Raw genomic sequence first — 27,911 nt, forward strand, 5'->3', positions numbered from 1 at the left:
AGCAATGTTAGCCTTGTCTGCAGGGCTTTGTTCGTCATCATTAATTCAGAGGTGGCTGTTTCATCCCCCCCCCCTTAATTGTCGTCATAGATATTTGCCAGAAACTTTGGTGTTTCCCAGCTGGCCTGTCATTATCAAAAAAAGACCCAAGACACAACCTCACAGTACAGATCTTTGTAGTGGCTGAAACTGCGCTGAATAATGGCTTGTGCCTAACCATACTGAGGTTTGAACGTCCAGATATACAACAGGCTAACCGTGGTTTAGGGCAACTTACTGGTTTTTCATTTCCCATCTATTCAGCACACTTTCATGGTGCAGCAGCCTCTTTGGGTGGAGCCATGGTTCTTATTTTGGCTTATTAATTCAGCTATAACAACAAACCATGGTTAGCATAAACTGTAGCTTGGAAGCCAGCTTGAAACTACGGTTGATATCCTGGTCACACTCCAGGACTTTGCAACACAGGTGCAGATACAATGCCAAACCATAGTTTGGCATGATATCTGAATTCAGCCTGTGAAGAGGATTGGATTCCTCAATCCAAATTTTTTATTGAGTGTACGTAGAGCCACACAAGGCTGATTAACAGGTGCCTGTCCATTACTCAATAGATGCAATGATGACTAATACACAGAAGTCACAGGTAAAACATCACACAGCACAATTTTTTGTTGTTGTTGTTTAGTCGTTTAGTCATGTCCAACTCTTCGTGACCCCATGGACCAGAGCACGCCAGGCCCTCCTGTCTTCCACTGCCTCCCACAGTTTGGTCAGACTCATGCTGGTAGCTTCGAGAACACTATCCAACCATCTCATCCTCTATCGTCCCCTTCTCCTTGTGCCCTCCATCTTTCCCAACATCAGGGTCTTTTCCAGGGAGTCTTCTCTTCTCATGAGGTGGTCAAAGTATTGGAGCTTCAGCTTCATGATCTGTCCTTCCAGTGAGCACTCAGGGCTGATTTCCTTAAGAATGGAGAGGTTTGATCTTCTTGCAGTCCATGGGACTCTCAAGAGTCTCCTCCAGCACCATAATTCAAAAGCATCCATTCTTTGGCGATCAGCCTTCTTTATGGTCCAGTTCTCACTTCCATACATGACTACTGGGAAAACCATAGCTTTTACTATACGGACCTTTGTTGGCAAGGTGATGTCTCTACTTTTAAGATGCTGTCTAGGTTTGTCATTGCTTTTCTCCCAAGAAGCAGGCGTCTTTTAATTTCGTGGCTGCTGTCACCATCTGTAGTGATCACACAGTACAATACTATTGTCAATTCACTCTTGTAAAAGCCAGAGATTTACAGACACATCTCCATCCTCCATTCAGGCAACCAAGAGGCTTGTTCAATGACACCTTCCAACCAGAGCAAAGCACTTGAGGAGGGAGAAGGACCAGTAATACACATAGCCTGGGAAGGTCCTCCAGGGCCAGATGGAGAAACCTGGAGCATTCATTCCCTGGTCCTCGAGGTCCCTCACCCCTGGTTTCTACACTGACTGGCAGAGGGGCTCTCCAGGGTTTCAGGCAGAGCTCATTCCCAGCCCTGCAAGGGATTGAACCTGAGACCAGGGCTCTACCTACAGAACTCTTGTTACATCCTCCAGTGATGCATGTCTACACTGATCCTGAAACTTTGATATGGGAGAAATTATGGATTAGCATAGCAGGGGACATAGTTACAGTCACCAGCAACCCTTAACAATTCACAGTTCCCAGGACTCTTTGGTGGAAGGCATGTGCTCTGAATGTGCTTTAAAGGCTTAGTGTGTATTAGGGTTGCCATATTTCAAAAAGGGAAAATCCGGCTAATATGAATGAAAGGTTGTTGTTACAATTAATTATTATTGTTATTTTCTTCAGGGGTGCCCCCAGGATGGACAACTGGAACCAAAGATTCATTCTTGTGTTTTTGACCCTGTTGTGCTCAACCGATGCCCAAACTACTGGTAATGTAATATCTGTGCTTCTTTAGCAATATCCATGTGCAGATAACAAAAGACATGGAGGGGGGAAGAATTTAAATGTGACACCAGAGGGCAGAGCAGAGCAACCAGTGACCAGCAGCACAGAAAGAAACAGCGGTTTAGAAAATGGTGTGGCAGGGTATTACATTTGACAAACAAAAAAACAAAACAAAAACGGGGTGTGTGTGTTAAAAAAACCATTTTAATTAACAAGTATGCCCTGTGATGTTTTAGAACGACATATCTAATGTCAGGAGCCCAGGCTGCTTTACTTTTGAATAAATAGGGAATACTACTCATTGTATCAAACTGTAGATTTCAACGGAAGTCTCATAAAGTTCAATAAAAAAAGCAGAAGACCCAGTGGATCAGTTCATTCTCTAGTCAGTTCATGCATAAGGTCAATACATGTATAAGTATCTATTCCACAGAGTCTAAGACAAGGATTTCCGGAATATTAGCCTTGTTTCGCTATCCTAGGCTTCATCAGTAGAACAGGCTCATATGTAATATTAAAGGATCTTATAGCATAGTAGTGGTTGTCTTAGACTCTGTGAAAGGATTCTGTGGAACTGTAACAACCCTTCATGTCGATTATTGGACTCTATGAACAGACAGGTGGAATAGATACTTATACATGTATGGACCTTATGCATGAACTGATTAGAGAATGAACTGATCCACTGGGTCTTCTGCTTTTTTTGTTGAACTTTATGAGACTTCCGTTGAAATCTACAGTTTGATACAATGAATAGTATACCTTATTTATTCAAAAGTAAAGCCGGTTACGTCTTGTGTGTTTATTATGTTTCACGTAACCATAGGTTTGTTGTTGTTGTTTTGCCATCACCCCATCCAGCATGGTTGGTAGTCAGGGATGATGCGAGTTGGGGATCGGCGACATCATGTCCCCCAACCCCTGGGTTACATGAAGAAATGTTCTCTTTTGCCTGTCCCAAATCTAACAAATGCCTTTTGGTGTAAGAACAAAAGATGGTTACCCTGTCTTTCTTCAGTCTGCAGAGAAACTGCCATTGCAGACCTCGTGTTCCTAGTGGACGGATCCTGGAGTATCGGAACAAAGAACTTCAAAAGCATGCAAGACTTTCTGTACACCATGGTTGACGGCTTGGACATTGGACCGGATAAAATCCAGGTTGGGCTGATTCAATACAGCGACCTGCCTCACAACGAGTTCTTCCTGAACACTTTCCACCGCAAAGAGGACATCTTAAACCGGATTCAGAACTTGCACTACAAAGGAGGGGGGACCAAAACTGGGAAGAGTTTGAAGTTTATGCTGGACCATCAGTTCAACGAAGTGGCCGGCAGTCGGCGCCGCGAAGGCGTCCCCCAAGTGGCAGTTGTGATAACAGACGGGGAAGCTCAGGATGATATCCGTGAGCCGTCAAAGCTGGTCAAGAGCGCAGGGATCACCCTCTATGCTTTGGGCATTAAGGATGCTGTTTTGTCAGAGCTTCAGTTAATCGCTAGCGACCCGGACGAGACGCACATCTACAACGTGGAAGATTTTGCCGGCTTGCAGGGTATCTCCCAAAATCTGCTTCAGGTGATTTGTACTACTGGCGAAGAAGCCTCTCAACACATCACTCAGATTTCTCCAGGTAAATCCAAAAGTGTGTGTGTGTGTGTGTGTGTGTATACAGTGGTCTTTTTTTTATCATTCCTAGCTATGGTTTCCCCAGTAGTTATGTATGGAAGTGAGAGCTGGACCATAAAGAAGGCTGATCTCCGAAGAATTGATGCTTTTGAATTATGGTGCTGGAGGAGACTCTTGAGAGTCCCATGGACTGCAAGAAGATCAAACCTATCCATTCTTAAGGAAATCAGCCCTGAGTGCTCATTGGAAGGACAGATCCTGAAGCTGAGGCTCCAATACTTTGGCCACCTCATGAGAAGAGAAGACTCCCTGGAAAAGACCCTGATGTTGGGAAAGATTGAAGGCACAAGGAGAAGGGGATGACAGAGGACGAGATGGTTGGACAGTGATCTTGAAGCTACCAGTATGAGTTTGACCAAACTGCGGGAGGCAGTGGAAGACAGGAGTGCCTGGTGTGCTCTGGTCCATGGGGTCACGAAGAGTCGGACACGACTAAACGACTAAAGAACAACAAGATCACAAAATCTTTTTCATTCAGCAGCATGCTACCAGGTGTCAAGGCTTCAGCGAATCCTATCCCTCTCACTGGGATGAGTTCTTACCAAGTAGCTTATTCAATATTCACAGAGAGAGACGAAGGAATGCTTTCTTAGATAATGGCATTGCTCCAAGTAAAGTCCCACCATCTCAGTCTCTTCTATTCTACGTCACCCCTGCACTGGCTGATCTGAGCTTTCTGCCTCTGAGCTTTCTGTCCTACTACTTTCAAGGACTGCCTGGTTCTGGGAGAGGGGAAGGGGTCAGGAATGCTTTCAAGAGACACTGAGTCTGTTAACTGTCTCTCCCCTGGTGCTTCTTCTTGCTGCTCTCCCAATATTTTCCAACTCCTCCCCTCTGCAGCCTCTGAACTATGCCCTTCTGCAAACCACTCTTCTAAATCTATACTCTCCTCCTCTTCTTGGGAAGTTGCAGGAAGGTGAGGGGGTTCCCACCATTCCTCCTCAGTCCAGCCCCTGACAGCAGGTGGTGGGTGTACAGAAAGAGGAGGGCATGTGTTTTATACGAAGAACCTGATGCAAGATAAATTCAACCGGTAAGTGTGACGGCCTGGGATTCGGACTCGGATACTGAACCTGAGGGATCCCAGCCTGCACAGGATTCCCCGCCTCCAGAACCAGCTGAGCCGGGTTCTTGAAGGGTCCTCGACTGTGCTGGATCCTCAGGTACAGACATCAGCTGAGTCTGTTCTGGCTCCTGAGGTGATGGAAGACCCATTGCCTGCAGGTGCTCCACTCTCAGCCCCTTCAGAGGAAGCTGAGGTTGCCTCTGGGTCCGGTAACTCTCCAGCCTCTCCTGAGCTGCAGAGGCTCAGGGCAGAGAGGCGGAGGGCACTAAGTTCCCACAGGATTGCTCGCCTCCAGGCCAGGAGAGGCGAGTCACCAGAGGATCGGGGCCGCCCTATACCTCGGGGCAGATAAAAGCCGGCCAGCCCCAGTCACAAGTTGCGGGAACAACATTGTTGGTTGCTAGTTTCTGCTTGAACCATGTCCTGCTTTCCTGCCTGAGCTCCCGACCCGCCCTGGCTCCCTGCTTGCATGCCTGTTCCTGACTTCACCCGACTCCCTGCCCTGCACCCAGCTTCAGCTATTACGGACTGCCTCCATGTTGCACCTTTGACCACGGACCGGACTTGGACCTTGCCTCTTGGGTAACCCATGGGACCAGCACAGTAAGACTATTTTCACACATCACGCTGAACTCATTATGGCCAACTTCTGAGTGGACATGTACAGAGATGTCGCTTAAAAAGAAGAATTAGGCAACCAGGAAAACTAAATGAAATCTGTCACTTCTGAACGCTGGTGGCACATTGGGTCAGTGCATCTGGCTGTTAACCAGAAGGTTGGTGGTTCGAGCCCACCCAGGGCTGTCCGTGGGCAGGATTCGTGCATTGCAAGGGACTAGATGACCCTCGGGGCCCCTTCCAACTCTGCAGTCCTGTGACTCTATGATTCACAGCACAGAACATGGAAGATAGCTAATTTTCAATATGTGGTACAGTTTCTCCACTTTTAGATGTTTACATTCAAAATGCAAAGAGAAAATATACAGAAAGTTGTAAAGGTTGTGGGTGAAATCCGCCAATATCTCTTTTCTTTAACTGCCCTTTTCTGGCTTGTTCAGATGATGGGTGCCAGTAGGATTTTCTGGGCCCAGTACACAGTGCATTGGTTCCCTTCACCTCACTCACAAAAGGGAGTACAGATGCACATAAAATTTGTATATTTTTAAGTCATTTTCAAATTTGTATCCTCATTTGGGGAGGCCCAAAAGTTAGGGGAAACACACATATGAAATATTATATCTGACAGACAGAATGTCAACAGTGAAGCTTTCTCCGTATTGTATTTCCATATTATCCCTTTCACCTCCTTTGTTGAAAGAAAGAGAAAGAAAGAAAGAATTCAGAGGCTGGATGTGGTACAGCGCTAACTTTTGTACTGTTTTCATATTTTGGTGGCCTTGATTCTGAGAAAACATTTTACAATGTTCTAGCTTAGAGAAAATCCTCAAGAGAAGCTGTTTGAGAAAACAGTTCTTTATCAGGAAGCTTTTAATGTTTGATGCTTTATTATGTTTTATATATTCTGTAAGCTGCCCAGAGTGGCTGGGGAAACCCAACCAGATGGGATGGGGGTAATAATAATAATAATAATAATAATAATAATAATAAATAATAATAATAAAATGGATGGCCACATAAATGCCAGCTATGTTTTAGTTTGAAACCAAACAGAAAAGCAATAACCAATTCCTGTCTCGCTTTTAAAAACTTCTTTCTCATTTAGTGTGCCGAAAAGCCACCATGGCTGACATCGTGTTTTTGGTGGACAGTTCCACCAGCATTGGCGAGGAGAATTTCCAGAAGGTGAAGAGCTTTCTGTACACCATGATTTCCAGCCTCGACATCGGCCCAAATCAGGTTAGGATTGGGCTGGCCCAGTATAGTGACAGCACCTACAGGGAATTCCTCTTAAACCAGTATTCTTCAAAGAGCGACATTCTGGAACAAATACAGAACTTGCCCTTCCGGAAGGGAGGAACCAACACAGGTGCTGCCTTGGATTTTATCGGGGAAGAGTACTTCACGGAATCTGCCGGGAGCAGAGCCCGGGAAAACTTCCCCCAGGTCGCCATTTTGCTCACTGATGGCGAGTCCAGTGATGAAGTCAAGGTTCCCGCTAGGAAACTGAGGGCAAGAGGCATCTCTGTTTATGTGGTGGGGATTGGCGTCCAGAACACCACTGAACTGCAGGAAATTGCCAGCCGGCCTTTGAACAAGTTTCTGTTCAGCACCGACAGATTTGATATCCTCGAAGAACTCTCCGCCGGTCTCCTCCGAACGATGTGCTTTGCAGTGGAGAGCCAGATTACAGGTAAGCAAAGATGTCTTTTGAGGTGACTTGTGGGCTGCTCGGAAGCTTTTCTCTCTTTTTTCCAATTTTTTTTATTGGTTTTCCAAAATTTTTAAACAAACAAACATACATACATACATCTTAACTGTACTTGATCCAATCTTAGTAACATTGTTAAGTGACTTCCTCAAAACCCCCTGGCTGAATTTCAGTGTATATTTCAGTTTTCCAAAACTAATTTTCTCATAAAATTAACTTAATCACTTAACATCTTACCTTGTTTTCATTTTGACTTTAAACATATTACAGTGGTACCTCGGGTTAAGTACTTAATTCGTTCTGGAGGTCCGTACTTTACCTGAAACTGTTCTTAACCTGAAGCACCACTTTAGCTAATGGGGCCTCCTGCTGCCGCCGTGCCGCCAGAGCAAGATTTCTGTTCTCATCCTGAAGCAAAGTTCTTAACCTGAAGCACTATTTCTGGGTTAGCGGAGTCTGAACCTGAAGCATATGTAACCTGAAGTGTATGTGTAAAGGGAATTGGGGCTGCTCGTGCGTAAGGGGGCTGCTGCTTTAGGCAACGTTGCCTGGCTAAACCTTTCCCTGGCTGGACAGCCCTTTCTCCGTGGCTGTCTCAGTCACTGGCAGAATCCGTCAGTGGGCGTTTCCTGAACTTCTTCCAACATAAAAGCTCTTTGACGTCAAGTCTCCACCTAGCCTCCCTGCGCGGAAGTCTTCTGCGCAGAGTGGGCACTGCCAGCGGAGGTCCTGGGCTCTCCCCGCTGGTCTCTGTGGAAGAGTCTCGGAGCCATCTCTCTGAAGTCCTTCCCTGCTCCCCTTTCTTCCTGGTGTCACGCTGATTTCCTTCCCCAAAGGAAGTGTTCTCTCTCTCCCTGCTGGTCCCTTCTCCTGCATCGTTGGGGAGCCTTACCACCACTCTTGGCTCCGATGGCAGTTCCCTGACAGTATGTAACCCGAGGTACCACTGTATTCTCTAACATAATTAAATCCTAAGCCTATCTGGTAATTGCAAGTTTTTCCAATTAAGTTATCTTAGCATATTTAACTAAATAGTCTATGAATTTCATTGCTCGGTAGCTTTTCTGCCAACAACCCCTAGCTGCTCTTTGAATCTCCACAAAATAGGCACTTAAAGAGCAGTGCGTGGCTTTGCAGAATAACTTCCGACAGCGTGGCCCATCCCCTCACACACGCAAAAAACGCTCACTTCAGTCAACTAAAGACAACCAACCATGCCCTGACCCCCCTCTCCCCAACCTCTCTCGCTGCCAAGAAAAAATAAAAAAACGAATAGAAAGAGAATCTACCCAAGTGACGCCAACACAAAACCCCATAAGTACACTAAATAAAATAATGACAGTTTTACCATCCTCCCCCCCTCTGCCCCCCCTCTCTCCCACAAACATATACAGTGGTACCTCAGGTTAAGTACTTAATTCTTTCCGGAGGTCCGTACTTAACCTGAAACTGTTCTTAACCTGAAGCACCACTTTAGCTAATGGGGCCTCCTGCTGCTGCCGTGCTGCCGGAGCACAATTTCTGTTCTCATCCTGAAGCAAAGTTCTTAACCTGAAGCACTATTTCTGGGTTAGCGGAGTCTGTAACCTGAAGCGTACGTAACCTGAGGTACCACTATATTGTATACAACACTAATGTCTCAAACTGAATGTAACTGATCTATAGAAAAGACTCTGCGACCTGGAAAAAAGTGACAATGCACGTACTTTTGTAATTGAAGAAAATCTTCAATATTTTTATTTTTATTTTAATAAAAACATACCCAGAGTGCTGCACTGTGTTTTGGCTTCATATAGCTGCACCTAGCAGGGGACCTGCTTTCTGAAATTCAATAAGCATGGAAGCAATGTAATTTAAATCATATAATGACACACATTATACAACTATAAAGTGCAAGAGCAGATGATAAATTCTGTGAACTCTGGGAAATGATTTCAATTGGTTTTATAATTCTTCTGCAGATTGGCAGATTGCAGTGCAATGGTATACAGTGGTACCTCGGTTTAAGAACTTAATTCGTTCCGGAGGTCTGTTCTTAACCTGAAACTGTTCTTAACCTGAGGTACCACTTTAGCTAATGGCGCCTCCCGCTGCCATGTGATTTTGGTTCTCATCCTGAGGTAAAGTTCTTAACTTGAGGTACTATTTCTGGGTTAGTGGAGTCTGTAACCTGAAGCGCCTGTAACCTGAGGTACCACTGTATTAAAATACGTTGTTTTTACCTCCAGCATTTACAAAGCACTATGCTGACGTGGTTTTCCTTATCGACTCCTCTGACACAATGGGCGCCCCCAACTTTGAAGCAGTCAAAAAATTCACCGCTCAGATTGTCGAACAACTCGATGTCGGGGCTGGCAGGTACCAGATTGGCTTCGCGCAATACAGTGGAGAAGGGAAGAGAGAATTTTTGCTGAACACTTACGAGAGTAAGGAAGATGTTCTCAACCACATCCAGAACAGCGTTGAGTTCATAGGAGGCCCTTCGCAGACTGGGGCTGCCCTGCAATTTCTCCAAGATGTCTATTTTACCGAGGAAGCTGGGAGCCGGTTTAACCAAGGGACGCCACAGTTTACGGTGGTCGTCACCTCCGCTAAATCTGAGGATGACGTCAAGGAGTCCGCAAAGCGGCTGAAAGAAATGGGAGTGAAAGTTGTAACGGTTGGCATCTTGGATTCTGACAGGGTGGAAATGGAGGAGATTGCTACTGAGACTTTGGTTTTTCAGGCCGATGATGTACAGAGCCTTGATCAGGTTCAGCAGGCTGTGGTGGATATTTTGGGCGTATCAGTTCATCAACACTACGATGACGCTCTGGACATAGATGTGCCAGCAGGTAATTATTTCCCTGGAGAGAAAATTTCACGCTAAAGTAGATTATAAGGTGGAGAATTCTGTCAGTCATTCGGTCCCCTGCTAATATGGCATTATTGTTATTCAGAAAGCGAGTTCTTTTTAACTTCCTTGTACATTTCTTCTTGTAACAAGGAGAGTTTTCCTCAGACGAATCTTCCTTGAACTGGAATAGCATGGATTTTTTAAAAAGGGTTGTTAGTACAGTGGTACCTCAGGTTAAGTACTTAATTCTTTCCGGAGGTCCGTACTTAACCTGAAACTGTTCTTAACCTGAAGCACCACTTTAGCTAATGGGGCCTCCTGCTGCTGCCGTGCTGCCGGAGCACAATTTCTGTTCTTATCCTGAAGCAAAGTTCTTAACCTGAAGCACTATTTCTGGGTTAGCGGAGTCTGTAACCTGAAGCATAGGTAACTCAAGGTACCACTGTAATACTGCCAGGAATACAATCAAAAGAAACTTGTCTAGAGCCCAAAGCAAATGCCACTGGCTTTATTGACATTTGTTATAGGACACTGAAGGACGGTTCTAGAATTTTCCCAGTATGAGCTCACCACATGATATGCATTTACAAGCATGTGTTTCCCCTTCATACATTCCAGTTCTTTCCCAATGAGCTCAAATGAGCCTTATAAATTCTGTGAAAATGGCCTGGATGAGGCAAGGGGTGGCATGCAGAACTGATATCCTCTGGAGGTGTCCTGGCTTTCAGACTAATCAAATCCTCACACGGCATTTCGTTGTGGAGCATTTGCATAAATTCTCCTCTGCGGATGTGTTATTATCAACCTTTTCACCAGATTCCTGCATAACCAGCATTACACATTGTTCACCCTGGGGCAGCTTTGCCTGTTATCTCCTGCCCAGGGGTGCCATCGGGGGGGGGGGGGCGGGGGAAGGCAAGGAAATTTTCAAGGAGGGGCCCAGACCCTCTCAATATCCCACATCAGCATCCCTGTTAAGTTGTGGGTGAACATATCAGACGACACAGCGATTCTTCAAACAGCTCTTGTTTATTCACAGGCCAGGACAGAACTGAACTGAAGGGTTCAGCCAGCCTGCTTATATAGAGCTCCAGTACAATGTATCTGTAGCAATTTTATAAAACTATCCAATCACTGAACGTCACTTTCGATCCCTTATTTGCATAACTATCTATAGTATCCCCCTGCTGGCCCAGGGTGAGAACTTAAGTACATAACAAGCCCCCTCAATCATAGCAGCAAGTTTGCCTGCCTGCTCCTGTCTGTGCTTAAATGGTCATGAATTCAGACCAAAGTCCTATCCAAATGTACCATTGGGGGTTACTTCAGAAATGAGCTATCAACATCTCTTAGTATGGAAGGTCATGGGAGGGGACTCTCAGGCTGGGCCCCAAATAGGCCCATCCCGCCATCTGCTCGGGCCACACCCCCTCTTCTCAGGCCACGCCCTCTCCAAGTGCTTTTGCCTGGCAGGATAGTGTCCTTGAACTGTGATAATGCATCTCACTTGTCTGGATGGATGGAGAGGTACGTAACTATGGAAACCTCTGGCACCCATATGGCTGGGATATAGCCTAGCGTAAAAGGTAAGAGTCGCACCTATGGCTCCGCCCACTTTTGCCGTATTTCACTTCTGGCTCCGCCCCTCCCCACCATGGAAGCTAGCCTAGGAGGGGATGCGGGCCTCCGACTGGAAAAGATTCCCCACCCCACCATTCTCTAACTTTGATGTGCTTGTTTTGTTCGCAGTTTGCTACAGCGCATCCGTGGCAGACATTGCGTTCCTTGTGGACGAATCCAGCAGAATCGGGCCGAGGAATTTCCAGCTGATCAGGGCTTTTCTCCTCAAGATTATCAGGGCTCTGGATATAGCCCCGGATAACGTACGGGTCGCCTTGGTACTTTATAGCGATGAGCCCAGGCTCGAGTTTGGCTTGAATGCATTTCGAGACAAGTCGGAGATGGTGAATTATGTGAAAACGTTGCCGTACCGTGGCGGCGAATCGTACACTGGCGCTGCCATCAACTTCCTGAGGAAGAACGTTTTCACCAAAAGAGCCGGGAGCAGGAAGGATGAAGGAGTTCAGCAGCTGGCTGTGGTGATCACAGACGGCCAGTCCGTAGATAATTTCACGGGACCCGCCTCCAAGCTACGACGGAGCGGCATCACCGTGTACGCCGTGGGCATCCAAAACGGCACTGAGAGTGGCCACCTGCACAAGATTGCATCTCATCCCCCTAGGAAACATGTCTCCAATGTGGAATCGCTGTTGCAGCTCTCAAACATCGAGTGGAGGATAAAGAAACGCATTTGTACCGATATTGTTTCGCGTGCATTTAGCATCCCAGTGCGGTCCCGTACCCTGAAGGAAGGTAAGAGACTCCTGTCACCATCGGTCCCCAAATCCTATCCCTTCCAGCTGGGTAGAGAGAGCCAGTGTGGTGTAGTGGTTAAGAGTGATAGACTCGTAATCTGGGGAACCGGGTTCGCGTCTCCGCTCCTCCACATGCAGCTGCTGGGTGACTTTGAGCTAGTCACACATTTTTGACCTGGCAATATATTGCGAATCACGATGTGTATATGTGTGTGTGCTATGCAAAAATTGCAAGGGGGGAGGGACCGTGAAGCCAGCAGATGCCTCTACATCAGGCATAGGCAAACTCGGCCCTCCAGATGTTTTGAGACTACAATTCCCATCATCCCTGACCACTGATCCTGTTAGCTAGGGGTGATGGGAGTTCTAGTCCCAAAAATCTGGAGGGCCGAGTTTGCCTATGCCTATTCTACATTATTTCATCCTTATTTCAGACATCGTGATATATAAGTATATCGTGATGTTTAGCTGGTGATATATCACAGTGTTGAAAACCAGGTATCGGCCAGCCTTACAGCCAGTGTGGTGTAGCGGTTAAGAGTGGTAGACTCGTAATCTGGTGAACCGGGTTCGCTTCCCCACTCCTCCACATGCAGCTGCTGGGTGACTTTGTTTTTTTTTTTAAATAAATGTTTATTAAGGTTTTACAAAACAAAAAGTTCATCATTTCACATAGATTATTCCATTAATTAATACCCACAAAAAAATCAGAGAACAAAAATATATAGCAAAAAAAACAAAACAAAAAACTTTGAGCTAGTCACATTTCTCTGAAGTCTCTCAGCCCCACTCACCTCACAGAGGGTTTGTTGTGGAGGGGGGGGGAGGGAAAGGAGAATGTTAGCCGCTTTGAGACTCCTTAGGGTAGTGATAAAGCGGGATATCAAATCCAAACTCCTCCTCCTCCTCTTCTTCTTCTTCTTCTTCTTCTTCTTCTTCTTCTTCTTCTTCTTCTTCTTCTTCTGTGTGATGTCATTTTCCCATCCCTTCTGAAGAGGAAGGAACATATAGGAATTCCTGTTACCCTCTCTCTTCCATTGACATGTCTGTTTGCTCCAGCTTTAGGCTATACTTTAAATATAAATATTTTGCCTACATAGTTTTTACTGCTGCCATTGCTGTGAACCAATGCAAGATTACAAGTAAGTAAATCATATTTTTATTTTTTTATATAATTTTTATTTTTTAAAAAATTTACATTTTAAAATACTCATTTTACATCCTTAAGATATCAATGACTTCCCTTCTTCTCCTTCCGTGGTTCATTTTACATACCATAAATCCTTGCATATTTTACAGAAACTATACCATTCAGTTTTCCATTATTACTTCCATCAAAACTTATCTACACTATTGAATTTATCTTAATGCTGCCAGCATTTTCAGCTGTACACAATTATTTCCCTTATATTCAACAAACGTTTTTCAATCTTCTTTAAAGGTATGTTCTTCTTGTTCTCTTATTCTATATGTTAAGTCGGCAGGTTGTGCATATCCCGCCAACTTAAGTTGCCATTCTTCTTTGGTTGGGACCTTGTTCGTTTCCCATTTTGGGGCTAACAAAACACAAGCCGCAGTAGCAGCACACATAAATAACCTTTTTTGACACCTGGGAATTTCAGTGTGAATTATCCCCAACATAAAGGACTCTGGTTTTTTTGGGGAAAGTACTTTTAAACATTTTTTCAATTCATTATGGATCATTTCTCAATACCCTTTAACCCTTTTGCAAGTCCACCACATATGAAAGAATATTCACCGCTTTGCATCTCCAGCACTTATCTAATTCAGTCTTATGATTTTCTCTGATTTACTCTACTATAAGAGCAAATCATATTTTTAAACCTACTTTCCAAGTTGTTGCGGGGTAAGAAAGGAAAAGCCAGTTTCCTTCATAGCATAGCTGGACTTGCTCAAAACAAGGTTTCTCAGACTAATTCCTATACTTTTCTTTTGCTGCCAAGAATGGGATTTTGAAACTCTGTTCAACCCACACACGCAGGTGCTCAGAGGGATGAATTGCAATCAATATATCCTTTCCTACCTGTCAGGTGCTGATGTGGTTGCTCAAGAGCAAACAGGCAAGACTCCAACCTGTCTTTTCCAGGCTTTATTATCTGTACAAACTATTTTACAGTGCAGAGCATTGCAAGTCCATGTCTGCTCAGTCGCTAGCAGAATCTGGGAGTGGGCGGTCCTTATACCTTCACCAGCATAACAGTTGTGTGACCCCCATCCTTCTCCTCCTCTCTCTGCGCGCAAACCTACTGTGCAAAGTGGGTGTTGGCAAAGGGGGACTTGCCTCCCCTCTACTTTGCTCAGGCTCGGTGTTGAGGCTCTCCCTATCATCTTCTGATCCTTGCACCCCCTCCCCACTGGAGGCGGGGCTTCCCTCCTCACCAGAGGAAGAACTGCTTCACAAGATCTTTGGAGGCTCCCTGTAACCCAACTGCCCTTCCACCTCTCGCCTCTGAGCTGATGGCAGTTCCCTGACACTACCCATTAAAACACACCCACAGCTTTGAGGCTGGATGCAGCGCCTACCAGAAAAGGAAGCGGTTGGGAGAAAGTGATTTCTGGAGGGCAAAGGCTGGGTGCATGATAGGTTCAATATGTCTCCCTGTCTTCCCATCTTGTAAATTTGCCTCTATTCCACTGGATTGGAGACGTTCTTTCCTGCATTGTTGTGATCTGCATTTTAGCACTCAGATTAGTCTGGCCTTCAGCAAGTGCTTCCATGCACACTGTTGCCACTTGGTAGACAATAGCTTGCTGTGTATTTACTCACCGCTCATTTTTGTCCAGGGAAATGAATTTATGTTATGCAGCATTTTGGGGTTGTATCAAACTATGTTCTTTGCTCTGAAAAAACATGGGCCTAAGTTAGTCCTGGGACTCATCTACACAGCTGCAAATAAAACGTTATAAATGTGTTGTAAAGTGCAATATGCAAATGTGACACTAGATGGCTAGAGTGAGCTATGCAAAATTTGATGTATTTTTCAAACCTTTTTTTTTTAAAAAAAGCATTTTCACAGCGTTTTTTATATGCGCGTAGATTCCACCGTGGTGATTAATTTCAGCAGCTCTACGCAGAATATGACTAACATCACCCGCAACCCCATTTCAGTTCTTGGAAGGGAATCGAGCATTTATTTATTTTTGAACACCACTGTAAATGAATTGTTGTCCTTCTCCTGTTTCTTCTCTACTAGGCTGTGACCAGACCGAGGAGGGAGACATTTATTTCTTGATCGATGGTTCGGGCAGCATCAGTTGGGAGAACTTCCAAGACATGAAAACCTTCATGAACGAAATGATCGGCATGTTTCAGGTTGGAGCTGCCAAAGTCCGTTTTGGGGTTGTTCAGTATGGAAGCACTCCACAAATAGAGTTTGAGATCACCCAGTACGATAGTGAAGCACAATTAAAGGAAGCCATCAAGGTGATTCAGCAGATAGGTGGCGGGACCAACACAGGAGATGCTTTAAGAGGCATGCAACACCTGTTTAAAATCTCAGCCAGGAACAACATCCCCCAGTTCCTCATCGTCATTACGGATGGAAAATCACAGGATCAGGTGACGAAAGCGGCAGAGGAACTGAGACAACAAGGGATCGTGATCTATGCCATTGGCGTCAGGGATGCTGTGCAAGAAGAACTGGAAGATATCGCTGGGACAAAAGACCGGATGTTTTTCGTGAACGATTTCGATTCCCTGAAGCTCATCAAGCACGATATCGCGCAAGATATCTGCTCTCCTGAGGGTAAGGTGTTTCCCTTTGGAAATAAAAGTTTTGTTTTATTAGTTTTCAAGAAAGGAAACCCGAGTCTAAAAAAGCAGATACAGACAAATCAGAGCAAGTCTTGACTTAGGTCAGGCTGGTGTACGATAACAGAAAAGGTGCTTTCCTAAATCTGAGAGTTTCAAGCTTTTGCTAAGTAAGTATTCTAAAAGACCCACATATTTGCAAGCAAATACTGCATGCATTGAGCCATAGGTAGGCAAGCTAAGGACCGGGGGCCGGATCCGGCCCAATCGCCTTCTAAATCTGGCCCGCGGACGGTCCAGGAATCAGTGTAATTTTACATGAGTAGAATGTGTCCTTTTATTTAAAATGTATCTCTGGGTTATTTGTGGGGCCTGCCTGGTGTTTTTACATTAGTAGAATTTGTGCTTTTTAAAAAAATGCATCTGTGGGCTATTTGTGGGGCATAGGAATTCGTTCTTTTTTATTTTTTCAAAATATAGTCTGGCCCCCCACAAGGTCTGAGGGGACAGTGGACTGGCCCCCTGCTGAAAAAGTTTACTAACCCCTGCATTAAGCTAATGGTATCAGTGTATTTTTTCTTTACCAATTAAATTTTTCCAGGGGAAAATCCAAGAGAATGATGACACCAGTATTATGCATATCCTTTGCTGTGTCTGCTGTGAGATACCTTCTTTGTGCATGCAGAAAGGTTTGGGGACAGTGAGGGTTGCAAATCTTTTAAAAATATGAATAATGTGGAAAACCCTTCCTTAAAAACAATCAGTTCGGAAAGGTCTTCATCTGCCAGCAGGAGGACAGCAAGGAGGAATCCAGTCTAGCTTCTCTAGAGAACAAGTTTCAAAGTCTGTGAAATGTACTCGGAGTGGAGAGTGGATTTCATGCTCTTTATTCAGCTCATAGTGGTGAGGAGGAATGGAAGTTCCCCCAGAATGTCTGCTTTATATACATTATTTACACAATGGGCCCCGTGTGATTGGCTAATTCCGGGATTCTCCTGTAGGCCAATCAGGTTGTGGATTCACTTCCACCTGGAGCTGGATTGGGTGGCTCCTGTGGACCAATCAGACTGCTTCATTCTGGATCCTATTGTTCTAGGGCCAATCAGACTGCTGCATTCTGAATCCTATTGTTCTAGGACCAATCAGACTGCTGCATTCTGAATCCTATTGTTCTAGGACCAATCAGACTGCTTCATTCTGAATCCTATTGTTCTAGGACCAATCAGACTGCTGCTTTCTGAATCCTATTGCTCTAGGACCAGTCAGACTGCTGCATTCTGAATCCTATTGTTCTAGGACCAATCAGACTGCTGCATTCTGAATCCTATTGTTCTAGGACCAATCAGTCTGCTGCATTTTGGATCCTATTCAACTCAGGTCTGGGAGGAGAGAAGGCCCGCATATACAGTGTGAGAGGGAATTGTGCTTCCATAAATTTTTGACTTCACAAGCGCAGAAAAGAAACACAATTGGCTGTTTCTCCTTAGTCTGCATCTGGTGTAGTTTTCGTACTTTTATGCATTTACCAGGCAAAAACCCCAAAGAACCCTGCTGCTATGTAAAGTGTGAAGCAGATATATTTGTTTCATATTGGAGAGAGAATGACTTTAAAATTCTACATCATCAATCCTCCATGTTTTGAAGGAAACTTGGGGTGAAATCTCATAAACAGCTGAAAGTCAGGAATGCAAAGCTGAGCCACAGTCTAAATTCTGGGAAAAAATCTATTAATTTCTATTAAGTCATGTGGTAAGAATGACTTCAGAGCAAACCACGGTCCACATTAGTCTGTTAAAACAAGTGCTGAATATAATGAGTAGAAACATACATGTGCTGTATTTGTCACCTAACAGTCAGAAGCAATGGTCATTTAGCATATTTACCTCTCCTTATGTTTTAAGCGAACATGAGATCAGATCATACTCACTTTTTCATGCTTCTGTGAAAAGACTGATGCTAAAGATGCTTTCTGAAGCTTGTGGTGGTGCGTTACCTAGAACACCATTCTTCAACAGATGGATCCTTGCCCACAAATATGTCACACCTTGACTTAATGGTGCATTTTTTGAAGCCTTCTCAGACACTGAAGAACTGGCGTGGGAGGAGACTTTCTGCAGGCAATTTTCCACCTGCTTTGCCCCCCCCCCTCCAGCCCTTAGGAGTCTTTCCTAGACCATAGCTTTGAGAAGAGCAGAAGCAGCTGGGAAGAGAGTTTAGGGATAGTTTTAAAAAATAATTTTACAAGTTGTGTTTCCTTGTTTCTCAATTTAACCTTTTTACATGGTTATGTATGTTTTGTGGTATTTTATGCATTGTGATTTGCTGTTTTTTTTACTGATTATAGATTAGTAATTCTTTATAATAATTGTTAAGTGTAAACTGTTTAATTATTATTTGCTAATGTTTAATTTTACTGTTTACTATTGGATTCTTTAGAGTCTTGTTTAAACATTTCGTTGACCTGGCGATAATGTAACCAATCATTAACATATTCTTTAATTTCTTCATATGGTTTCAGTTTCCATTTACTTTCTTCCATATATATTAATTTCCCATATGTTATCCATTTCCCACTCATATTGACCTTTTTTACACTCATCGCTACTACTATTGGATTCTAACCGATTGTTGAATATTACTTTATTTGATATTAGTTGTTTATTTTGAAGTTATTGTGACTTTCTATATTGGATCAGATTGTTACTTTTAATGTTTGATGTTTTATTAGTATTATTGTGTGTGTTGGAAGCCGTCCAGTGTGGGCGGGGTAATAATAATAATAATAATAATAATAATAATAATATACCCTTATTTTCTCCCTCCCCCTTTTCAGTATGTAGGCAATTGCTAGCGGACATTATTTTGCTGATTGATTCTTCTGAAAGCATGAATGACGATCAGTTTGCCAAGACGAAGAAATTCATTCATTTGATTGTCAACGGGTCTGATGTTGGAGCTGACAAGGTCCAGATTGGAGTGCTCCAGTTCAGCTCTAATCTAAAAGAAGAGTTCCTACTCAACCAGTATGACAACAAGGCTGACCTGAGGAGCGCTATAACCAACATGAAGCAGATTAAAGAAGGAACAAACACTGGGAACGCTCTAAAACTTACTCTTGAGTACTTTGACGCACCAAAAGGAGGGCGTCCAGGCATTAAGCAACATCTGATTGTGGTCACAGATGGAAAATCTAATGATGAAGTGGGAATCCCTGCCAGAGCCCTTAGGGACAAAGGCGTCACCATATATGCCATTGGGGTAGTCAAAGCCAATGACACCCAGCTTTTGGAAATTGCTGGCGCACAGGAGAGAGTGTTTTCCGAGGATAGTTTTGAGTCCCTCCAGTTTTTGGACAAGACTATCCTGCTAGAAATATGCAGTGCCAAGCAAGGTTAGTGACCACACCTAAATGATGGAAGTCCCTGCCTTCTCTCCCAGCATTTCATTGTCTAGCAAATACTTTTTTAAAATTGAGCAAATATTAACAGGGCTGGCTCTACCATTCGGTATGTTGTTGGAGGACAGTTCTGCTTTCCCTTTCGAGCCTGTTACCCCCAGGTGTTCCCACTCAGTAGACATAATGACAAGGCTGATCTGAGCAAAGCTATATTTGATGGCAGTAAGATCTGCTTGGTCCCTGCTCCTGCCAACCTAGCAGTTCGAAAGCACGTCAAAGTGCAAGTAGATAAATAGGTACCTCTCCTGCGGGAAGGCAAACGGCATTTCTGTGCTCTGCTCTGGTTCTCCAGAAGCGGCTTAGTCATGCTGGCCACATGATCTGGAAGCTGTATGCCGGCTCTCTCGGCCAATAAAGCTAGATGAGCTCCGCAACCCCAGAGTCGGCCACGACTGGACCTAATGGTCAGGGGCCCCTTTACCTTTAAGATCTGCTAGGTTTGATCCACTTGTCAGTCCAGTTGGCTTGTGGAATTGGAGCACCACCTTTGTGTTACGCAGCAAAATAACTCGAGCCACTCCTGTGTATATAACCTGCCAGGTTGAGGATCCTAGGGACTGTCTTGTTTTTGCCTTGTTTTATACCTGCCATATTTTCATCCATCGTTTGAAAACGGTTGTAAAATGTGTGTACAACGGTTGTAAATTTTTTTTTTTTTGTATAGTGGCAGAATGGGATTAAGTGTCACCAGCCGTTGGTTCTTCAGTAGGGTAGATTAGATGCTAAGGACAAGTTTCTTGTATCTTGAATCATTCCATATGTCAGGGCTGGAGTCTGGTGTAGGTCAGAAACAAAACAATCAATTACCCAAGGCCAGGGAAGCTAATTCTTTATTTAAGGAAACAAGCCACAGTTCAGCCCTTGTGGTCTCAGCAACGCTTTCTAGGAGGTCTTCCCGATGAAGCAGTTGTGAGGACTGAAGCTCTCCCCAGTACTCCCTAGGATTCCTCCTCTACAGCGTCTTTTGCACGCAATCTTAGGCTGTGTCTGTACACAACCACCCTCTTCTCTGCCCCTTCCATTTCTCTGCACATTCTAGGAGATCAGAGAGAAGGGGAGCTGGTTGCAGCAGGAGGGGGAGACTCCCTGGATTCTTCAGCAGTCTCCCTCTTTGTCTCCTGTCTCCATTCCTCTCCAGATCCCGCTTCTGCCTCTGAACTCTGCTCTTCCGCAGCCTCTTCCTGCTCATCAAACCCTGATACCTCTTCTTCAGCTTCTGACACCTTCTCCTCCCAGTCTGCTCCTTCTTCTTCCTCTGACCCCTCATCCTTGTCCCACCACCAATCCCCTGGCTCTGAGTCTTCTTCCCCTGGGGGGGGGGGTTTCCCCAGCTGGTGTCAACCCACTGCTGCTCTGTATCCAGCCAGTCCATGACAGTGTAGAAGGAGGAGTTTCTTCTGCTTCTGTTAGGAACACAGAAAGCTGCCTTATACTGAGTCAGATGCGGATGGCGCTGTGGTCTAAACCACTGAGCCTCTTGGGCTTGCTGATCAGAAGGTCAGTGGTTTGAATCCACGAAACGGGGTGAGCTCCTGTTCCTCTGCCCCAGCTTCTGCCAACCTAGCAGTTTGAAAGCACACCAGTGCAAGTAGATAAATAGGTACCGCTGTGGTGGGAAGGTAAATTTGCGTTTCTGTGCGCTCTGGCTTCCACCATGGTGTTCTGTTGTGCCAGAAGTGGTTTAGTCATGCTCACCACATGACCTGGAATGCTGTCTGTGGAGAAATGCTAGCTCCCTTGGCCTGAAGCAAGATGAGCGCCCCAACTCCATAGTCCCCTTTGACTGGACTTAACCGTCCAGGGGTCCTTTACCTTTACCATACTGAGTCAGAGCATTAATCTATATAGCTCAGTTTCATCTACACTGACCAACAGTGGTATTCCAGAGATTCGGGCAGGAGTCTTTCCTAGCGCTTCCTGGAGATGCCAAAATTTGAACCTGGGGGCTTTTGCATGCAAGGCAGATGTTCTATCACTGAGCCACAGGCTCTTCCTCGATTACCCCTGGATGACAAGCGCACCAGAGAAAAACTTGCTCTTCATTAAAACAGTTAAAAATAAAGGAATCCTATCCTCCTTTGGGACGCGGATGGTGCTGTGGGTTAAACCACAGAGCCTAGGACTTGCCGATCAGAAGGTTGGCGGTTCGAATCCCCACAACGGGGTGAGCTCCCGTTGCTCAGTCCCTGCTCCTGCCAACCTAGCAGTTAGAAAGCACATCAAAGTGCAAGTAGATAAATAGGTACCACTCCGGCGGGAAGGTAAACAGCGTTTCCGTGCACTGCTCTGGTTTGCCAGAAGCGGCTTAGTCATGCTGGCCACATGACCTGGAAGCTGTACGCCAGCTCCCTCGGCCAATAAAGCGAGATGAGTGCCGCAAGTCCAGAGTCGGCCACAACTGGACCTAATGGTCAGGGGTCCCTTTACCTTTTTATCCTCCTTTATGTTTAATTACTTGCTTCCCACTTTATGCTGCTTTAAAAAAATCATTTAAATGAGGGTGCTTAACCCGGAAGTCTCAGGGCGGTTCATAGAACAAGATCAGCATAAAAACAGCAACATGTATAATCAAAATAAAAACAGCAACCCAATAACACCCCCCTCAAAAAAAGAGCCACATTTTAAAAGGGCATAGAATGTCAATCAGATCAACCAAATGCCTGGTTAAAAAGGAACGTTTTTGCCTTGTGCCTAAAGGTGTATAATGAAGGCGCCAGGAGAACTTCCCTGGGGAGAGCATTCCACAGACGGGGGCCACTGCAGAGAAGGCCCCGTTCTCGTGTTGCCACCCTCCGGACCTCTCGAGGAGGAGGCACACGAAGGAGGGCCTCAGAAGGTGACCTCAGGGTCCAGGTAGGTGATGGAAGAGGGAGAGTCGAAATCCATTTATAACAGTATCACTTTTTTCTTTCAACGGCAGAGTGCAAACGAACGGAAGTTGCTGATATCATCTTCGTAGTGCACGGTTCGAGAAGCATTACAGAATTGCAGTTCCAGGCGGTTCTGCAGCTCATGGAAGCCATCGTGAACGACACGGTGATGGGAAAAGACAACGTTCAGTTTGGGGCCATTGTCTACGGCACTGTCCCCGAAGAGCAATTCCCGCTGGCTCAGTATTCCACAAAAAATCAGGTCAGAGAAGCCATTTCTAAGCTAAGGCCTCTGGGACAGTCCGCCTTTACAGCGAGGGCTCTGAATTTCGCACGGCAGAGGTTTGACGCGGCCTACGGGGGCCGGGCCTCATCCCTTGGCGTCACACGGATCATTGTGCTTATCACTGATGAGCCAACCGCACCGACCGATGGGCGCCATCTTCTATCAGCCGTGCAGGCTTTGAGGCAAGAAGGCATCCGGGTCATTGCTATTGGCATAGATGGCGCCAGCAGAACAGAACTCGAAGAGATTGTTGGCGACAAGGGAAGGTGGTTTTACACTTCAAGTTATAGCGCGCTGGGGAGATTACATGAAAACATCACTAGTGAAATATGTGACGGATCAAAGCCAGGTAACTGGAATCCTCGAAATGAACTTTATACAAAACTATTTTATTTATAATAATTTTCTTATTGGATTTTCAATAAATATATGTATATACTTCAATACATAACAAACTTATTTCCCCCCAACTTCCAAACCTATTTTCCGAGGCGTTTTAATTTCCCCCTCTCTGCTGCACATTGCTTTCTGTTTCTTATATCAACTCATCAATACTGTATTCTCTAATTCCTTTTGTTGCCCATATTTCAAATCCTGCTTGAAAAGGGCTTCCATCAACCAGCATTAGATACTCTTATTTTGGCTGTTAACTCTGCCAATTCTGCAGAGCCCTGTTGTTACATACATAAACAACTTAATCGTCTGTTTTGGAACTTTCCTATAATCCCTAAAAGGAAGGCTTTCTTTTTTTCCTTTTTTTTGGTATAATTACTTTGAACATCTTCTTTATCTCATTATATATCATTTCCCCAAAAGCCCTCGCTTTCTTGCAAGTCCACCACATATGAAAAAGGGTGCTATCTACCTGTTTGCATTTCCAGCAATTATTCACAACCTTCTTATACATTTTGACTAATTTGTTAGGAGTTAAATATCACCCATACATCATTTTCATATAATTTTCTTTTAGAGTGCAACATGCAGTGTGTGCACAACTATTTTATTATTAATATCATTTCGGTTACCTTGCTGTAAAGTATGTTTGAACCTACTTCTGTGTTCTGTTGTTATTATTTTCTATATTTATCAGTCACATTACTAATAGAAATACTAGAAACATAAGCAATCAATACCTGAGGAAACCTCAAAAACCTCAGGAACAGCAGGTGAATGGGGGAATTTGGGTGGTGCTGCAGAAATAATAATAATAATAATAATAATAATTGCATATATGCCACCCATCTGACTGGGTTGCCCAGCCACTCTGGGCAGCTTCCCACAAAAATTAGTAAAAACACAACACAGTTGGACCTTGGAAGTCAAATGGAATCCGTTTTGGAAGTCCGTTCAACTTCCAAAACATTTGAAAACAAAATTGTGGCTTCTAATTGGCTGTAGAAAGCTCCTGCAGCCAATCAGAAGTCACAGAAGCCCCATTGGGACGTTCAGGTTCCAAAAGAACGTTTGCAAACTGGAACAATCAATTTTGGGTTTGTGGCGTTTGGGAGCCGAAACGTACGAGTTCCAGGGCGTTCGACAACCAAGGTATGAATGTATAGTGGTACCTCGGGTTACAGACGCTTCAGGTTACAGACTCCACTAACCCAGAAATAGTACCTCAGGTTAAGAACTTTGCTTCAGGATAAGAACAGAAATCGTGCTCTGGCGGCACGGCAGCAGCAGGAGGCCCCATTAGCTAAAGTGGTGCTTCAGCTTAAGAACAGTTTCAGGTTAAGAACGGACCTCCGGAACGAATTAAGTTCTTACCAGAGGTACCACTGTACTTCTGCAGTCACTTGCTTCTGTTTCCAACAGATGGCAGTCTATTCTCAGTCTTGGACAGCTGACTCTGAAAACTAGCTCCTTAGCCAAATTAAGAAGAGCTCATGTGTGACTGGAAAACTATTTTGCATCAGTAAGAGAGTGAGAAGTGGAATGAAATGTGGCTTGGGTACAAACTCAGCTTACAAGGACAACTGTCTCATGATAGCTAGGTTATGCAGGCTGAGTTCATCTGCACAGAACACAAGTTTAAGGTTTGTTCGCTTACTTCTCAATTAGGAATCCTAAATGCCTTTTGAGAGAGTGGCAAGTACAGTGGTACCTCAGAAGTCGAATGGAATCCTTTCCGGAAGTCCACTCGACTTCCAAAATGTTCAGAAACCAAGGCGCGGCTTCCGATTGGCTGCAGGAAGCTCTTGCAGCCAATCCAAAGCCGCAGAAGCCACATCGGACGTTTGGGTTCCAGAGAAGGCTCACAAACCAAAACACACTTCTGGGTTTGCGGCATTCAGGAGCCAAAACGTTCGATTCGCAAGGCGTTCAGGATCCAAGGTATGTTTCTACAAGGTAAGCGTGCCCCAGACACATGATTTCCACAATCCCACGCTCCTTTTTTGAGTGGAAAAGATCACTTAAGTTGGAAGTTACAGGCGTACACACATTGGTTAAACGCAGTCCACCGCAAATCACATGATACTTTTAATGCATAGAGGATTTGAATGTGTGAACCAGCCCTTAGAAGGTGCGTCATGATGATAAGCAAGTCCTAAACCCCCAAATAGTTTCACGTTGCTCCCTAGTCAAGCTTTGATAGTTCAACAAATTTCTCTTGGGATAAAAGTAATAATTAACTTAATAAGTCTATAGCTTGTAGAGACATGAGGCTAACCAATTCCTTGCGATTTTCTGATTTCTGATGCCTGTTTACTGAGGATAAAACTAAAAGCAGGACAAGGAGATTAAACGAAAGGTCAACAGGTCAAAAATTTCACTCTGAGCCTAACCATGACTTTAGCGCAGCATAGACTTAATTCTCTCTCTTTTTTAAAAAAATTATTGATTTTAACATATAAATTATAAGATGTACCACAAAACTTATCACTTGTACAATCTTTTTAGACTTCCATCAGCACCTCTGATGATCCACCGTTTTAACCACTTCTTATGCATTTCTTAGCTTTATATTGCCTTTCCATCTCTTAACAAATCATCCTTCCCCTTCTCCAATTTTGCAATACTTCCAATAATACGCCTCACAAAACTTCTTGCAAACCTACAAACGTCGTCAAATCTTCACAAATACTTTTCAAGTAGTCCGTAAATTTACTCCAGTCTTTCGTGAATTTATGGTCCCGCCGGTTTCGAATCCTTCCTGTTAGTTAATCTAGTTCTGCATAGTCCATTAACTTCATTCTCCATTCTTCAATCGTCGGTAATTCTTCTTGCTTCCATTTTTGAGCCAGTAATATTCTTGCTGCTAGCATAGACGTAATTCTCACAAGCAAATTGGGTTTTTCTCCCCTCTTCAGCTTGTGGCACCGAAGAGGCCGACCTTGTGTTTTTGATTGACGGTTCCGCAAGCATATCGCCAAGAAATTTCTCTACAATGAAGACCTTTATGAAGGAAATTGTAGACAGCTTCATCATCACTCAGGACAAAGTCCGGATTGGGGTGGCCCAGTACAGCAAAAATCCCCGGAAAGAATTTTACCTCAACGAGTTTGACACTGATGTTGCTATCAAGGGCAAGATTGACAACATCACCCAGTTAAAAGCCAGCACCTACACTGGCAAGGGCTTGAGGTTTGTCAAGAGCTTTTTCGAACCCATCAACGGAGGCCGTAAAAACAAAGATGTCCTGCAGTCGCTCATTGTCATCACTGATGGGAAGTCCAATGACTCTGTGGACGAGGCTGCTGCTGCCCTGAGAAACGATGGGATCCACATTTTTGCTATAGGGATAGGGACAACCAATTCCTTTGAGCTGGTCCGAATAGCTGGCGATGCTCGAAGAGTGTTTGTGGTGCAGAACTTCGAAGTGTTGCAAACCATTGAAAGGAAAATTGTCAAAGAGGTCTGCAAACCCGGAGACCTGCCTAGGCGGGGTAAGTTTTCAGCAATTTTGTATGTGTGTTTTTAATGTATACTGTATTTTTTGCTCTATAAGACTCACTTTTTCCCTCCTAAAAAGTAAGGGGAAATGTGTGTGCGTCTTATGGAGTGAATGCAGGCTGTGCAGCTATCCCAGAAGCCAGAACAGCAAGAGGGATCGCTGCTTTCGCTGCGCAGTGATCCCTCTTGTTCTGGCTTCTGAGATTCAGAATATTTCAAAAACTCGGAGCACCTTATGGTCTGGTGCGTCTTATAGAGTGAAAAATATGGTTCATTCTTTCTAGCATAGGAACGTTGGCCATTATTCCCCCTTAACAGCAGTGCCGGATTATCAAATAGGCAGAGCAGGCACCTGCCTTTTGGGTTCCCGTGACAACGGGGCCTAACCTTTCTCACGGTCATTGTCGGATTTGAATGAGGAGGCGGAGAGGACTATGTATGCCGCCTTGAGCTCCTTGAAGAACAAGGTGGGCTATAAACGTATAAATAAATAAGTTGCAAGTAGACATGTGTGCAAATTCTACCCAGACGTGTCCATGTTCCTCACAGGAGTGACTTCTGAAACAGTTTCGTTAGATTAAAATCGGGATAGCAGAATCAGGCTTGAACCCCATGTTTGCTGTGCGGGATCTGAGTTTCCCATCTCTGTTCAGAGAATGATGACAGCTCAAATCAGGCTGATTTCTATCTAGTGTGCAAAGAAAGCGATGGGAGAAATGACCCAAGACATTGGTAAAACAGGTTTTGAATCTGCAGGAGTTTCAGAAAGAAGCTGGGCAGTTTTTCGGTTAGGAATCTTTCCCTCTCTTTAACCCGAAAGCTGTTTGGCTGGAACCTGGGAGCCATGATGAATACAGCCTGTCGCAAGCAAAACGTTTCTAAGCATTTGTACAGCCCAGATGTTTGAGAAGCAGATGTGCAGCAAGAAGCTGTGAAGCCTTAACTGGCCTGGGGACTAAGGACCTGCTAAAAAGGAATTGCAGAATGGTTCCACAGCCCCTCCTAGCGGTCTGCATATTATCACTGTCATTTTTAATACTCGGATTTCTTTCCAGTCCTTTACTGTAAGATCCCACAGTGGGTTACAACAAAATAAAAATAGAAAAGTAATACCAGGGTCACAGGGGCTGGTTTCTGCCCAACTTTTGGGGGGGTTGGGGGGGGCTTGGTATGCATGCGTGACGAGGCAGAAGGAGGCCTGGCGATGTTCCACTCTTTCCCCCAAACCCAAATCAAGTCCCTTCAGCACTGGCTCTCTGGGACAGTTGAGGTTAAGGCAGCCTTTCTTGCTAACAGTGGTGCAGGCTGTTGGCCTAGATGGGCCTTTGACCCAACAAAGTTGGGCTGTTCCTTGGTTCTTATCTATCCTTATGTAGCTTG

The 27,911-nt window shown here is 44.6% G+C and overlaps 1 protein-coding gene across 1 annotated transcript in view; it reads left to right on the forward strand.

Annotated features, from left to right (window-relative positions):
- Window positions 1-27,911, forward strand: part of LOC128398274 (collagen alpha-6(VI) chain-like) — a 98,931-nt gene that overhangs the window by 5,135 nt on the left and 65,885 nt on the right. The window contains exons 3-11 of the mRNA XM_053359148.1: window positions 1,862-1,947; window positions 2,982-3,590; window positions 6,436-7,023; window positions 9,270-9,875; window positions 11,627-12,250; window positions 15,468-16,019; window positions 18,858-19,415; window positions 22,402-22,986; window positions 25,949-26,524. Of these exons, the coding sequence (XP_053215123.1) occupies window positions 1,875-1,947; window positions 2,982-3,590; window positions 6,436-7,023; window positions 9,270-9,875; window positions 11,627-12,250; window positions 15,468-16,019; window positions 18,858-19,415; window positions 22,402-22,986; window positions 25,949-26,524 (4,771 nt within the window). The 5' untranslated portion in view covers window positions 1,862-1,874. The remainder of the gene's footprint in view (window positions 1-1,861; window positions 1,948-2,981; window positions 3,591-6,435; window positions 7,024-9,269; window positions 9,876-11,626; window positions 12,251-15,467; window positions 16,020-18,857; window positions 19,416-22,401; window positions 22,987-25,948; window positions 26,525-27,911) is intronic.

This window comes from Podarcis raffonei, chromosome 12 (assembly GCF_027172205.1).
Source record: "Podarcis raffonei isolate rPodRaf1 chromosome 12, rPodRaf1.pri, whole genome shotgun sequence".
Classification (NCBI taxonomy): domain Eukaryota; kingdom Metazoa; phylum Chordata; class Lepidosauria; order Squamata; family Lacertidae; genus Podarcis; species Podarcis raffonei.